This window comes from Papilio polytes, unplaced genomic scaffold, assembly GCF_000836215.1.
Source record: "Papilio polytes unplaced genomic scaffold, Ppol_1.0 DF824102.1, whole genome shotgun sequence".
Classification (NCBI taxonomy): domain Eukaryota; kingdom Metazoa; phylum Arthropoda; class Insecta; order Lepidoptera; family Papilionidae; genus Papilio; species Papilio polytes.
In genome coordinates this window covers 3254508-3266895 of record NW_013525102.1, presented here as the reverse complement: position 1 = coordinate 3266895, position 12388 = coordinate 3254508, and the positions used below count along the sequence as shown (strand labels likewise).

Here is a 12388-nt window from a genome sequence, read left to right as displayed (position 1 = left end):
TACAGTAATGCATTTGCGAGTAAATATTGAGAGGTACAAAAGCGGGGTCCGACAACCCTTAACTATAGTCCGCGGGGTGCCATTAGATCGGCTCAAAGAGTTGGGTGTAACCCGCGAAGCTGCGAGACCCGACTTTGTAAATCTAATTAAAATATCAATATGTTCTCTGCGTCGCGTCGTGTTAACAATTTGATTTCACGCTTGTCGCCCTTCGCGTTGTTCTCTCTGGTGCCGTCCAGCGCCTATCCACTGAATATCAATGTTGGAATATTTAACTTTTCTTCTGGTTCAAATCTAGTTATTTGCTTATTTGCCAAGATTACGTCGTGGTAAAAGTTGACACCGACGAACTTCGTTACAAAAGTGAGTAGGCCTCTGGGATGTCATAGTAAGTACCATCCCGCATAAGTAATTCTTCCCTTGTCTTCTCTCCCTTAACATTTTTTTCTTTTCTGTCTCATTCTTGGTAGCTTAAGTAAATATTCCAGTATATTTATGCTTATAGCTACATTTTTCTTGTATTTGCGAGCGTAGTCTAATATTTAGGATAGTCGGATCACTATCCCAACATGCAGGATTCTTTCACCCGTGTTAATTCTTCAAAAGATATCTGTCAAAATGAGCATCGATTATTCACACGTCGCTTCGTGCATTGTCGCGACTGGAGTCAACGACTCACTGACTGTCATACATATTCCTTTGAGAGGCGAAAACACCCGTCTGTCAACATTTGTATTGCCTATCCTATTTTTTTTTAGATATAAAAGATTCAGGTAGCAACACAAACATCGATAAAAACGCGACGTGTCAATCGATTTTTTGTCAATGTCGCAAATTCGCACAAATCAAACATTGAAGTGTTAAAATTTTCGTTGACAAAGAAGCTTACAGTGCAGCGACGGGGAGCGAGCGGCCATTGTGACACCGGATCATTAGTTAGCGAGTGTCGGAACGAGTCCGTTTCTATTTCGATCAGACTCCTTTATGTTACTAGGAAGCGAGCGCGTAAACAACTTTAAGCGTGATTTATGTTTCTATCTCAAATTTATAGTTATTTTTATATTATCTAAACACTGATACAGGTGCACTTAATTTCCTTACTTGAGATTTCTGTGTCGCAATATTCAAGACGTACACACACACACCCCATAGAGCAGTCGTCGCCTGATGCGACATTTAATAAAACAGTTATTAATTATCTTAGCATCCAGTTTAGCACAAATGTTACAATGCACAGCTTGAGCGATATTTCATCGCTCGCAAAAAGTGAACCCTTTTTTATTCTTTTCTATTACAATTGTCACCCTTTCACTTCCATTTCAATTAAATAATGTCTGGTCATTTGGGGCGGGCGCGTTAGCTGCTGTGCGCAGGGTGTTCTGTGCTCTATGCCCTGTACTCTGTTGGCAAAGGCGCGGTGTTCGCGCCTTCGCTACGACCCGGACCCTCGCGCCCTCGGCTAGAAGTGCGCGTCATCCTGCTCGCACATTAATCACTTCCATTATTAAACTTGTTATTGTGTTCATTTGAAGATAACACGCTATAAAAGATGCCGTCCGTTTTTAACAAAATAAGCTCTCTGTAATGGCGCGTAAGCGGGCGCCACTGAAGTGCGAGCGGCTGTTGCGAGAAACTTGATTAATGACTTTTCACTTTGTACAACAACAAATCCGCTTATGTCCGTAATTATCGATATTGATTTACGATTTATTTTCATAGATGTATGTATAAATACCTAAGCCTTTGAACCTTTAAGCGACAAGAATTAGATTAGACAAAAATCTTACTAGATGATTTAAACATTAAAATCCGACTGAAATCTTAATGATATATTGAGAAAAGTATGTACAAACAGTGCAGCAGAAATTTGAAAAATTAAGTTCAGCACATATACCTAGCTACCTAGTTAAAAGCTGGTATTTTCTTAGCAAAATAAAAAAATGTATGAGTTGTCTGTTCAAGCGTTGCGGGTGCGGTGTTTTAAGGTTTAGTCATAACATTTTCTCGGAGGTCAAGCATGATATTTATAGTTATTTATATAATACAAGCTATTGTATTATTTGTCCGTAACCAGAATATATGTTAATTTTTCACCTTTCCCAATCATATTACCTTAAGGCTAACTTTAATTTTAGTGACTAATATCAATGTAAGTAATTGGTTTTGACCTCAAACGATATAATCTGCCGACTATGACGTGAGCTATGACGTATAATGTGGTCGATTACTAAGATGTTATATTGTGCACGTTATGAGTGACGTCACACAATTAACCGGTCCCGATGGCGATCGTCGAGGTATTTCCGGTATTTTCTGACTCGACGCTGATTATAGGTACACCGAATTAATTAAAACATGTTATCATTGAATAAGTCTATTTAAAATCATAATACACAAAAGTATATCTAGTAAATGATACTTTATTTCTATCACGAAATTAAAACGACGTTAATAAAGTTTGCTTGTAGATTATGCATGTAAGGTCAAAATTGTGATGCAAAACTTGTGTTTAGCCTATAAGGTAGCAACGTTCAAAAACATTTATTTGATTCCAAGAAATTTAGTGACATTCGACGCACCGTTTTCCTTGTTTGCTACATACTCTACCGAATTTAAATCAACATTTGAAAAACATTCAATGCATGCACTTTCACTATTTCTTACTTCGTCACTTCTAGAGATTTTAGCGAGGCTTAGTTTGTCCAGACATTTTCTGCCTCAGTCTATGCTAAGACAATTAACGACTCATACTCGATTCTTTAATATACAAATGGATGGATTGGTAAGAAAAGGATGAATTCAGAAATGACGTCTAATATTATAAATGCGAAGGTTTAGATGGATGGATGTTTTTTTAGAGTTTGTAGCCTAAACGACTGAAAGGATGTTGATGAAATTTGGCATTACGTAGAGGATAGTCTGGAAGAACACGTGGCCTACTTATTTTTTGTTTTTTTTTTTTTAAATGTTATCCAGACTAAAGCGCGGGCGAATGCTAGTAGATATATAAGGGCAGAATTAAATCGCTGCTGGCTCAAAACTTCAAGTTAAGGTCGTCTGTTTTAATTATATTTATATTACGCACAAACGTCTCATTTCCCATTAGTCATTTATTCATTGTTATAAAACGTTTAGCAAATCAACAATAGATGAGTCAGTGAAATCGGTATGGAGTATTGATATTTGGCAAAGCAATTGCTTGCCAATTCTTCCTCAACGGACAATGGCATCATATAAACATTTGGTCCTGCAACCTTGAACTCAAAGCGTAAGTAATAGAAAGTACGAGTACAGCATGTATTTTACATTTTGTCATTAGCAGTAGTTAGTTATTCGTAGTTATTAGTGTAGTTTATATTATATTATCAATAAAATAATAAAACTGTTAGTGAAAATAAATTTACTATTATCAAAAATAAATAACAATTTAATCTAGCTCAAAGCTCTTTTTCAGGTCGAGATATTTTTATGTTTTTGTTTTTAATTAAATGGTGACGTTGCCTTTTTTGATATTGGTATGGTTACGAAATACCTACGGTGAATTTCGTGGATGACATCATCATTTCGTTAATAGTTACGGTATTAGGGAATTACCTCTTCAAAATTTACGAATCGTTTATAACTAAATGACATTGAATCTATATAAATATCTTATTCATATTTACTTGGACATTTTTAAGCATTGTTCGGTGGTTTTAGTAAAAGGGTCTATAAGTAAGCACTCTAATAAAGGAACCTGGCTTTATCTGAGAATATTATGTAGAATCTGTACGACGTAAGCATATTTATTGTTTGATTTCGCATGTTTTTATAAAGTGTCAAAGTCAGCATGCGATACTTATACACAATATAACCGCATTTAATATATATTACAGTTAATTTCAATACACAAAAAAATTATACATCAATTGTTCATTTCACATTGATCATTCACATCATAATAAAATCTTTCTAAAAAATAAAACAGTTATATTTTCTTTACAATTCTATAAATGTAATGTAACACCTACTTATACTGTTTATCTTATTCTAATTGAATTTAAACGTCATCGTATTTACATGATATTTAAAAACCCCAACTAAACATTGTGCAAATCTCAGAAAGCGATCTCGGAAAATAAAAGAGGGGATTTCCGAAGGCTATTTAAGTGAATGGAACTTTTAAGTGGAAATTTACACTCGTATAATATAAAGTGTTATTTACTATGTATTGGAAAAATCCTACGTTGCTTAAAAAGGAATTTTGCCTCTTGGTAAAAAAGTGTTTACTACTAAAGTAACTATTACTCTGTCAATTTACTTGACTCTAACTACTATAACACATTTTAAGGGCGTTGTAACTCAATGTTAAGATAATCATTCTTTTTTCGTAACTAATTACGGCACATAAAATTAATAGTAATTAATAGTAATGCCTCATTGTAGATTTTTAGCAGAGACAGGTTCTTACGGAAATAGTCTGTCTTTTGACAGCTTTGACATTTTATATCTTTTTGGCTAAAAAATGTTTAGTAACTAACTATTCAAGTGGTCGCTTGCTCGTTTACCACCTTATGGTATATAAAAAAAACAAACAGGTATAAATACAAAATAAACTTATTAAAATTAATCAGTAGCAATGAATTTTCCACACAATAAAAATTAATACGAGGAAAAAATATTGACGTGCTAATAAGAACAAGGTATGCCCCGTTCCGGTTGTGCGTGTAAAAACTATGACGTATGTAGACTTATTGTGGCAATCAGCGGGTAAACCGGTCTCATGTTATCTGTATGCAGCGCAACGAATGATATGACGTTTCTTTCGTTGCGATTACAATATTTTTCTTATTGTTTATCAAATAAAAAAATACTTTTGAGTTATTTGTAATTGTCCTTGTTTCTCTATCTACATATATATTTATTAGTAATATTGGTTTTCCTCGTTTGTTGTATTTACCACGTCGATTTACATCATCACCATCATCGCCTTCCTCCTCATCCTACACCCGTAAGTAGTTCGTCATACGTCATTTCAGTCATCACTGTCGTCTTATCTTGTCACCTTTCATGCCTGCAATTCAGTCATATCTTTCTAGGTCTAAATCTACCGGTGTACCATTCCACACTCGTAACCAACGTTCTCCTTGTTACATGCGATCATGTACATGAAAAAGTTTTTGTAGTACTTGTATAAATTGCCTACAATTTTACTATTGTACTCATTGAAATATTCAATTGACTTGACAATTAAAAAAGGTTTCAACCTTCTAGTATTTCCAGTTATTTAAAATTTCAGCTTTCGGGATTTCGAAATACTTTATAGTGTTGCAATAAAGATTCATTAAAAAATACAGCTAGCTGCAATTCCCTTATTTTATTGCAACAATGGTCCGCAAGTTACACGCCCATAAAACAAAGGCCCTTTCGGTGCCGGTCCGTTGAAACGAGTCCTGAATACGCCAGAACTTCGGACGTTTACTGTTCTAAATTTAACAAAAGCTAATTTTGTTGCATTTTATTGCTTTGAAATAGGATCAACAGCCATTAGGGCATTTTTTGCCACGCCTTTTATTAGGGTGTCGTCCGAAGGCCGCGCGGCAAAAGACAAAGCGTTGACCGGAATCATTCGCATAAACAACGAGACGGTCCCTTTGAAAGTTTACGAACACCGACGGCGCGGTTGCCCAGCTCTCGTCCTCTCCTCGTCAAATGAAGTCACTAAAACCTTCATATTTAGCATGATTCACGGACATCAGCTAAATAATATTTAACGAAAATATGACGCGCTAAAACAGTTACAGGTGTGAAAATTCAGATATGCTAACTATTCATTTAATGTAGGTGAATAACAAATTCTGCTATAAATTATTGATGTTTACCGTTTCAATAGCTTATTCAAATAGCTTTTCATGAATGTGATCTTTCAATGTTGATCACATTTGGATATTGTTGGCTACATGTTCATTTTATTATTTAGTAATCTAGAGCTAGGCTAGATGAAAAAGAATGAACAAACATTTATTAGTTGTGAAAATCTATAACTATCAGGATAAATATCTTGCGATTTATTAAATTTAAATTATGTTTGATTTAATTAATTCATACAGCACAATATTAGTAATGTGTAAATTATTATGATTACCAAAAAAATACACAAAAAAGGCCTAAATGCGTGTACTGGCCGAAAATAGCTCACATTAAATCCGCTAATGGGAACATGTTATAACCCTTTCAATGCTCGCTTATATTGTTTTATTTAGGGGTCAATGGGTAGTTTTTGCCGCGTCGCTATGAAAAGGTTTATGAATCAATTAATTAAATGTCGGCACGGTCATTGTCGCTGAGCAAATATGGAAATGAACTAGTTTCTAACAATGCCGTGATTTATGACGACTCGTAAACATTATAACCAGTGTAGCCCCGAGGTGAGAATTGCAATGGCCCTTTTTACTCTTCTGTTGTATAAACAATACGCTTCCAAAATGTAACAACGGCATTTACAATTGCAGGATAGGAATTCTCAAAACTTTATAAACGGTTATTGCCCAAATCATTGTACTAAATTCAATAGTGAAAACTATTTGTTTTATTCTCCAGTTTCTATTATTGTGTCGTTAAGGAGAAAGTATAGTTGTAAACTTTAAGTAAAAAGAATTTCAAATTTGGTGTTTATGTAAGTGCAACCATTTATTTTTTACAGCATATTTTTATTTATACATACATATTTTAAAGTGTTTTAATACATTTTAAATAGAGTTTGCTGTTGTATATGTACAGAGTACCAACTTGCAATGGTTATAATCAATTTGAACATAGACAGTTATATGATGTTACATGAAATTGTAGTAGTTATTTCATTTTTGGGAGTAAAAATTGTAATAAACCATTGTTTTTAAAGTTTATCAATATCTTGTATCGTTGAAGTTGAGTCCGCGTGGGCGTGGGAGCAAGTGCTGTGGGAATATTCATTGCACTGACACACTATCTATGACACATTTAGGCAAGGATCGTGCGTACTCACATATTTAAATACACATATAAAACGTTAGTTATTAGTGTGGAAGGGTACAGCGGTAGAGGTAGACCTAGAAAGAGATGGATGGAAATGAGACATGATCAAGAAGGGAGTGATGACTGAGATGACATGTGATAGTTACGTGGAGGACACAAACTTGCCGCGCAGACCCTACGGGAGTAGGATAAGGATTCCTCCTTATCCATCCATCCATCATCCGATGAAGATGAAGATGAAGATAAAAAGTACAGTTTCAGTCGAACACTTTTGAACATTTTAAATAAGTAAACAAAAGAAAACGACTTAACCTATCGTTTTTACCGTTTTTCAGTACCACTTAAAACATGCAGTTTATAAGTTAAATATAAGTTGTGATTTTTTTATATTATCACGTTCAGTTGAATGGAATCAGATTTGATACCGAACCATGGACCGATACATGTCGTGTACTAACTACTTACAAGTTTTGTGTCCGCTGAAAGTTAAATTATAAAGTTAGTTAAGTTACTTGTTACTTCTTACTGAGAGTATTGAGAAGACGTCAATGCTCTCAAAAAGATATTTTTTTATAAAAGTGCAGTTATTTAAGTTTACAATACCTACAGGCGTCAGCATCCGGGTAGGCCGAGACAATGTGTCTAATTCTAATAGTGAATTGGGTAAATTTAAAAGCTCGAAACTCATCTGCCAATATTTTTACAAATTTGCTGGCACGTGATGTGTACGTGCTTCGTAGATGGCCGCATGTTATTGATCAGGTCGACACGCGTGCGCGGTCCTTGCAGCGACTCGACGCGCACAGATCAAACGTCCTCCTAACTGACACGTGCCTTTTTTTACATCAAAGATTACGAGACTTTCCCTCGTAGGCTAATGTCTTTTTTCTTACAGTTGTTAAAATATATGTTTGCATAAATTCTATCACTTTGAAAGTCTATGGTGTTTAAATATAAATATAGTTATGTCTTTTTATTAAAAATGGATGATATGAGCTTTAATTTTTACATAAGATGTTTTGTCTAAGACGTTTCTATGAGTTTGCTACTCCTATAACCATTTCAGCACTGAGATTTTTATAGTCCTCGTCTTCACTGCTGTTACAAGTTTTTCCATTTTCAAATAAGCGAATGTAAAGCGGATTCTTGTGATAAACATGCTTACTTAGTTTCGCTATGAGAGGTATCTATTACTTAAGTCAAAAAAAAAACAAAACAATAAAAAAACATGCAGACGAATGAAGTACCTTCTTCTTTTGGGAAGTCGGTCAAAAATTACTTTGATGGGATGATTAACGATCCCACTTTCTAAAATGAGAAGAAATATGCAAAATCTTAATAAAACTCAGACTAACGACATCTGATCTGCGAAATCTTAAAGGGAAATGACAGATAAAGTTCGAAGATAACATAAATCTACTGCACTTACAATAATGGGGATAAATATCCAACGTTGATGTTAACAAAACTTGCTATAGATCACTTTAAGTGACAGTATAAGGATAGGATGTCGCAACAATACCGACACTCAGAGAGCTGGTTATCGGCCTTCGATCGTTAATCGATACCTTTCGAATGTTTTGTTCATCTTTGCAATGCCTTTTGTTAATTTACTTATAGCACTGCACAAAAGCTTGCGCTGTGCTTTTAAGTTATCGGGCGATATAGTATTTAAGCCTAAAAGAACATTCACTAGTTTTATGCTTACTGAATAGGCTATTTCTCAATATTACTTATTGTAATATCGATTTATGAACGTAATTTCTTGCAATCATTCGCGATATTTTCCGCATGAATTATGAAAAACCCGAAATTGGTACGTCGGACAAGAAACTACATTTGTATAGTAAAATATTGATACCAGTTCAATAGAAAACTCAGTTTTCAAGGCTCATTAGAGAAGGCAAGATTATATGTTACGTAAGTATATGTTGAACAGTTACTCCCCATTCGCACGGGAGCTTTAATAACGGGCGTTAAAAAAGCGTTGAGATAGAAGTACTGCATTTCCATTAAATTTCCGTGTATCATCTGTTCACACGGTAGCACTTTTAAAGTGCAACACTTTTTTATCGCTTCGTGTTGGGCGGACGAAAAATTGTGGTTTTTCAAACCTATGAGCGAAATGCGTTGGTATGAGGGAGCGCGTTAATAAATCGCCCACGCGAATGACGACTTAGCTAGGCCTAGTGAATTTTAATTTAATGTACAATTTAAATAGCATGTCTTACCTGTAACATATATAAATTTCTTTCTTTCAGCAAGTCAATAAAATCGTAACAACATTAACTGCACAGCGTACTTTAAAAACAGAGCTATTATCTAAAAAATAATGGTATAAAAGTAATATAACAATGGAGAGTACCAATATCATAACGTTATAAAACGTCATTGAATGTTATCCAGATGCTAATAACTGTTGCAATAGAGACCTACCTATTTACGCTTTTTATTTTATTTTATACTGACAAAAATATCGCATTTCATTTGATTTGTATCAGTTGACAGGGCTGACTCCCCTTATGTTCCCCCCTCGTAAGCATATATAGTACATTTATCTCGCTACAAAAGGAACAAAGGCTCCGTTACAAATATATAAAACACTCGAAACGCCGAAAGAGCATAATGCCCATCATTATAAATTCATGTGCTTTGTCGTTTACAGTATTTATTTTGATACGTTTCGAGGGGAGAAAACCCTCTTAACGCTCGAAAGCTCCCGAAATCGCGTAAAGAAGGCGTAAGGGCGAGTGGGGCGGTGTCCGGGGCTCACGGGATTGGTTCTCCGCCGCCCCACCATGGAGAGCTCCGCCCTGGTGGAAATCTTCACGGAGCGATCGTGCGGACGGACATTTAGTAAGCGCATGCCACCGTTGTCAGTTAGACGTGTTAACCGTTTACTTTTCGGAATACTGAATCATCGTTTCGTCTGAGTCAGTGCGGATTGTGATGTTTGTCGTTGTTTGTGTGTAAGAACATCGTGTTTGTTATGCACGCTATGGGCGACCCCGCTGCATTGGCCGGCATGTTACCCTTCGACTCGATAGGGCTGTACGAGCAGCCGAAGCCTCGCTTCATCTTTAAGATGCCACGGGTAGTTCCTGATCAGAAGGCCAAGTTCGAATCCGATGACTTGTTCAAGAGACTGAGCAGGGAGAGCGAGGTTTGTAACTTATTCGTATAATTATTACGTTGTTTAATAAGTTATTTGAACGCTAAAAGGTAAAACGCCTTCTTGCATAGCGTCAGTTAAAAAACAGGAAATTTTGTATGGAATGTTGTTAAATTAAAAAATAATTATATCATTGTAAACGCTAAGTTGTCTACAAATCTACGTAAATTAATAATTATAATTCCGTACAGTTATTTGCCTTTACGCATCAGTTAATTACTAAATAATTTTGACTAACTAATGATTGATAATCATTTAATGAATTATTCATCGTTTTGTTGATGAATAATTTAGTGGCTGAAAAAAAATCATCAACTTACGGTTCCAAGATTTTAAGGAAGACATTGTAATAAGTAATAGTTTAATAAAACACAGAGTACAAGTAACCAAAACAATATGAATTTAAAAAAAAATATGCATAAACATAGATTAGTATAAGAAAACATTAGCCAATATCCGTGGCTTTTAGCTTATTTTACTTGTATTGTACAAAAAAAATGTACAGCTTGATATTATCGAATTGACAAAAATCTATAGTCAAATGTTTTCAACGCTCGTTATTTAGAAGTCCGATTCTCTAATGCCACTTTCGCAAGCTAACTTAGTTAACATAGATATCAATATTACTAATTTGTGTTCAGGTGAGGTACACTGGTTACCGCGACCGTCCGCCAGAGGAGCGGCAGATGCGGTTCACCGCCGGCTGCCGCGAGGGACACACGGAGATCGCCTTCATATCAACCGGCACCAACTTACAACTAGTCTTTGACCACTCGCCTTACAACAACCGTGGGTGCGACTTTCAGAAGGAAAACGGCAAGGTAAGAGTTACAGTTGAGTAAGCGAGCTGACGGATTTAGGTATAGTCATCAACTTGCCCTTATCCCTTATGCATAGTAGGCACAATTTGTGTGCTGCTCTTCTATACATTTGTATCAGCCGTCATATCTGAATCCACCCCCTTCTTAAGAATATCCACTTTCTGGCTTATGTCACAATCGTCTCCACGTTAATCTTCTGCTTCTCAATTTCTCCATCACTGCTGCTACTTTCAAACTTCCTCTAATATAAGTATAGTCGTACCTGAATAAGCTAGAACTGGATAAGTGAGAAAATAAAGTTATTGTCTGATAAGAGATAAATCTTCAGAAGCGGTAAAGGTGAACTACCTAAATTGTATTGCACGAACAAAGTACAATCGCGGAAATACGCGGGTTTCCACTTACAAAAATGTTTCTTTTTCTCATCCAACGAGAAAAACTCCACCTGTTTTAAAAAGTAACTTATTAGGATAATAATAAAAGAAGTTAATCGCATCGATCTTTTATCGTACAGACACATTTAAAATGCATGATATTGGTTATTGTTTCAATGCGAATAAAACGATCAAGTGTTTGTATTATACCTTTCAAAGTAGAACAAGGCCTTATTCCCTGACTGTACCTAATTTTCTTTTATGGTATAATAAATCCGAGGAATTTCAAACTTTCAAAACTAGCAAATCGCACTCTATAAAAACATACAAAATCACCTTGAAAAAACTACAATTCTTGGAAGTGTTAGTGCGAAGTTAGAAACCACGCCTCTTTCTTTTCTAAATATGTCCCATAAATTGTTAATGGACCCTTCTGAGAACCAATTTTAGATTTTATTACGCCCTTCTAGAAGATGAATATCTTAATTGGTTTAATTATTTATAACACTTATAAACATTTATTTTGTTTATATTTCGTGAATTGACAGTTATAAGAAGTATTTACAATCATGTTATTGATATAATAAAAGTATTTATTGAACTCAAAACGACATTTAATACTTATCGGTATAAATTGATTAATCTACGGTGTTTGTATTGCATTTCCAAAAAACTATTTTCTAGAAGATCGTGTTCTGCTTATGATAATCCCAACAGTGCATTTTTCAAAATATTTCATATATTTTAGTTAGTGATAAATAACAACTAAATAAAATAATTTAAACTTGTGTAACTGAAATAAGTTTAGTTAACATTAAAATTGTGTCATCGCACCTACAAGGAAAATATACAATTCATAAACTATTTATGTATTATAAACAACCAACAATCCGGCTGATTTATCGTACAAGTAAAATTAATTGTATTCGTGTTTATGTCAAAAAAACAGTACACTAAAAAGTAACGAAATAATTCCTTGAAAATAGTAAACCTACCTTATTGTAAGTGTTATGTCTATATTGTACAAT

At 34.8% G+C, this 12388-nt stretch overlaps 1 protein-coding gene across 1 annotated transcript in view; it reads left to right on the top strand.

Moving 5' to 3' along the window:
• The first annotated feature begins 4584 nt into the window (after positions 1-4584).
• Positions 4585-12388, top strand: part of LOC106099598 (protein brother-like) — a 13040-nt gene continuing 5236 nt past the window's right edge. The window contains exons 1-2 of the mRNA XM_013278179.1: positions 4585-10156; positions 10807-10986. Of these exons, the coding sequence (XP_013133633.1) occupies positions 9983-10156; positions 10807-10986 (354 nt within the window). The 5' untranslated portion in view covers positions 4585-9982. The remainder of the gene's footprint in view (positions 10157-10806; positions 10987-12388) is intronic.